This window comes from Priapulus caudatus, unplaced genomic scaffold (genome assembly GCF_000485595.1).
Source record: "Priapulus caudatus unplaced genomic scaffold, Priapulus_caudatus-5.0.1 Scaffold7669, whole genome shotgun sequence".
Lineage (NCBI taxonomy): Eukaryota > Metazoa > Priapulida > Priapulimorpha > Priapulimorphida > Priapulidae > Priapulus > Priapulus caudatus.
This window is the reverse complement of record NW_014584730.1, coordinates 1-1,639: the sequence shown is the minus strand read 5'-3', so window position 1 is coordinate 1,639 and position 1,639 is coordinate 1. Positions and strand designations below refer to the sequence as shown.

The following is a 1,639-nucleotide window of genomic DNA, read 5'->3' as shown; positions in this document are numbered from 1 at the left end:
GGGACCCTTTTGCCGAGGGGTATCCTCTTTCTCCCGAAAACCCTCTCTCCCTCGGAACCCTCTCTCTCTCCCTGGACCCTCCCTCTCATGGAAGACCCTCTCTTCTGCGACCCTCTCTCTTGGCTCACCTTCTCTAGGTCCTGCGGCGTCGCTCTCAGCAGCTGGTCTCCGTTCTTCACCCAGCGCTTGCTGTCGATGACGTACGCGGACAGACCGATCTCGTGCACCCACATCGCCACCTTGTCACCGTCCCAGCGCGCAAACGGTGTGTCCAGCTCCCTGCGAGGGAAACGCGCGCGCGTCAACGTCAGTCCCATGATGTCATCGGGTGCACACAGCAGCGATGACGTCATCGGGTGCACACAACAGCGATGACGTCATAGAGTGCACACAACCGCGATGACGTCATCGGGTGCACACACCAGCGATGACGTCATCGGGTGCACACAACAGCGATGACATCATTGGATGCGTGCAGTGTTGCCAATGACATCGTCGGGTGTGCTTGCCAGTGACACCGTTGCAATTACGTGCACATGCGGGTGACGATGTCATCGCATTGCGTGTACACGCGGCGATCGCGTCACCGCTTCGCAAAGGCGAAAGACGACGACGTCGGCCTGCGGGTGTGCGTGACAATGACGTCGTCACACGGCATGACAACGCGCGACGATGTCACTATGACAACGAATCGGCACGCCAGCAGTCGGCAGACGCCGCGCCGCGACAGGGTACAGCCGCTGTAATTACGTCGAAGCAAGCAACCTCCATGCACACACGAGCAGCGATCAAACCATAGTTACACCAACACTGCAGCAGTGCAGGCCACACCCACCCAAAGCCCCCTTCCCCCGCCCACTCTCGTTATTGTCGTTCCCACGCTTGAACAAGAGAAACAGAGGCAGGGATCGAGCAAAGATCAACGTTGTATACACGAAAGTAGAATCAAGAAGCACGTCAATCAGTACAATCGCAGAAGTCGAAGAAAAATGGAGCGATAAAAATTAAAAACAAGTGATAAAGAATGTACTGAAAGTAATCTAATACCTTTTGTGTACAACAGAAAATGTAGAAGTAACGCAAGTACCCCCAAAACACGCCCCCCCCAACCAACATGAAACCCCTGATTAACGTTAGACACTCAGACTCACACGAGACACCCCCGTCTCGCGCGAGACCGCCTCACTCGCGACTCACCCGGGTTTGAGGTCGCGCGACCATGCAAGTCGCGGGCCGGCCGTCGCTCGGAATCCTCCGCGCTGGAACGTGCCGTTGGTCGCCGCCGCCTCGGGGCTGCCCGGTGGCGCCCCCTGCTGCTGATGTTTGTCCTCGAGGTTCTGAGATGAGCTGCGTCGGAGTCTGCGCAGACACGACGACGGAGGCGCCGCACGGTGAGCAACGCACGCGAGTCAGCGCCCTCTATAATGCGCTTAATGCGCGAGGGAGGGTCGGGGGGAGGTGGTACCGCAGAGAGAGAGGGGAGGTTGGGGGGGGAGGGTGGAGGAGGGGAGGTTGGGGGGGAAGGTGAGAGGGGAGGTTGGGGGGAGGGTGAGAGGGGTAGTTCAGAGAGGAGGAGGAAGCTGGGGGGGGTGAGAGTGGTAGGGCAGAGAGAGAGAGAGAGAGAGAGAGAGAGAGAGAA

At 58.6% G+C, this 1,639-nt stretch overlaps 1 protein-coding gene across 1 annotated transcript in view; it reads right to left on the bottom strand.

Annotated features, from left to right (window-relative positions):
- LOC106820152 (liprin-beta-2-like) overlaps positions 1-1,360 on the bottom strand; it is a gene marked incomplete at its 3' end in the record, with an annotated part of 2,356 nt that extends 996 nt beyond the window's left edge. The window contains exons 1-2 of the mRNA XM_014824698.1: positions 1,198-1,360; positions 129-279 (exon numbers count right to left, since the gene is read on the bottom strand). Of these exons, the coding sequence (XP_014680184.1) occupies positions 129-233 (105 nt within the window). The remainder of the gene's footprint in view (positions 1-128; positions 280-1,197) is intronic.
- Positions 1,361-1,639: the final 279 nt, after the last annotated feature.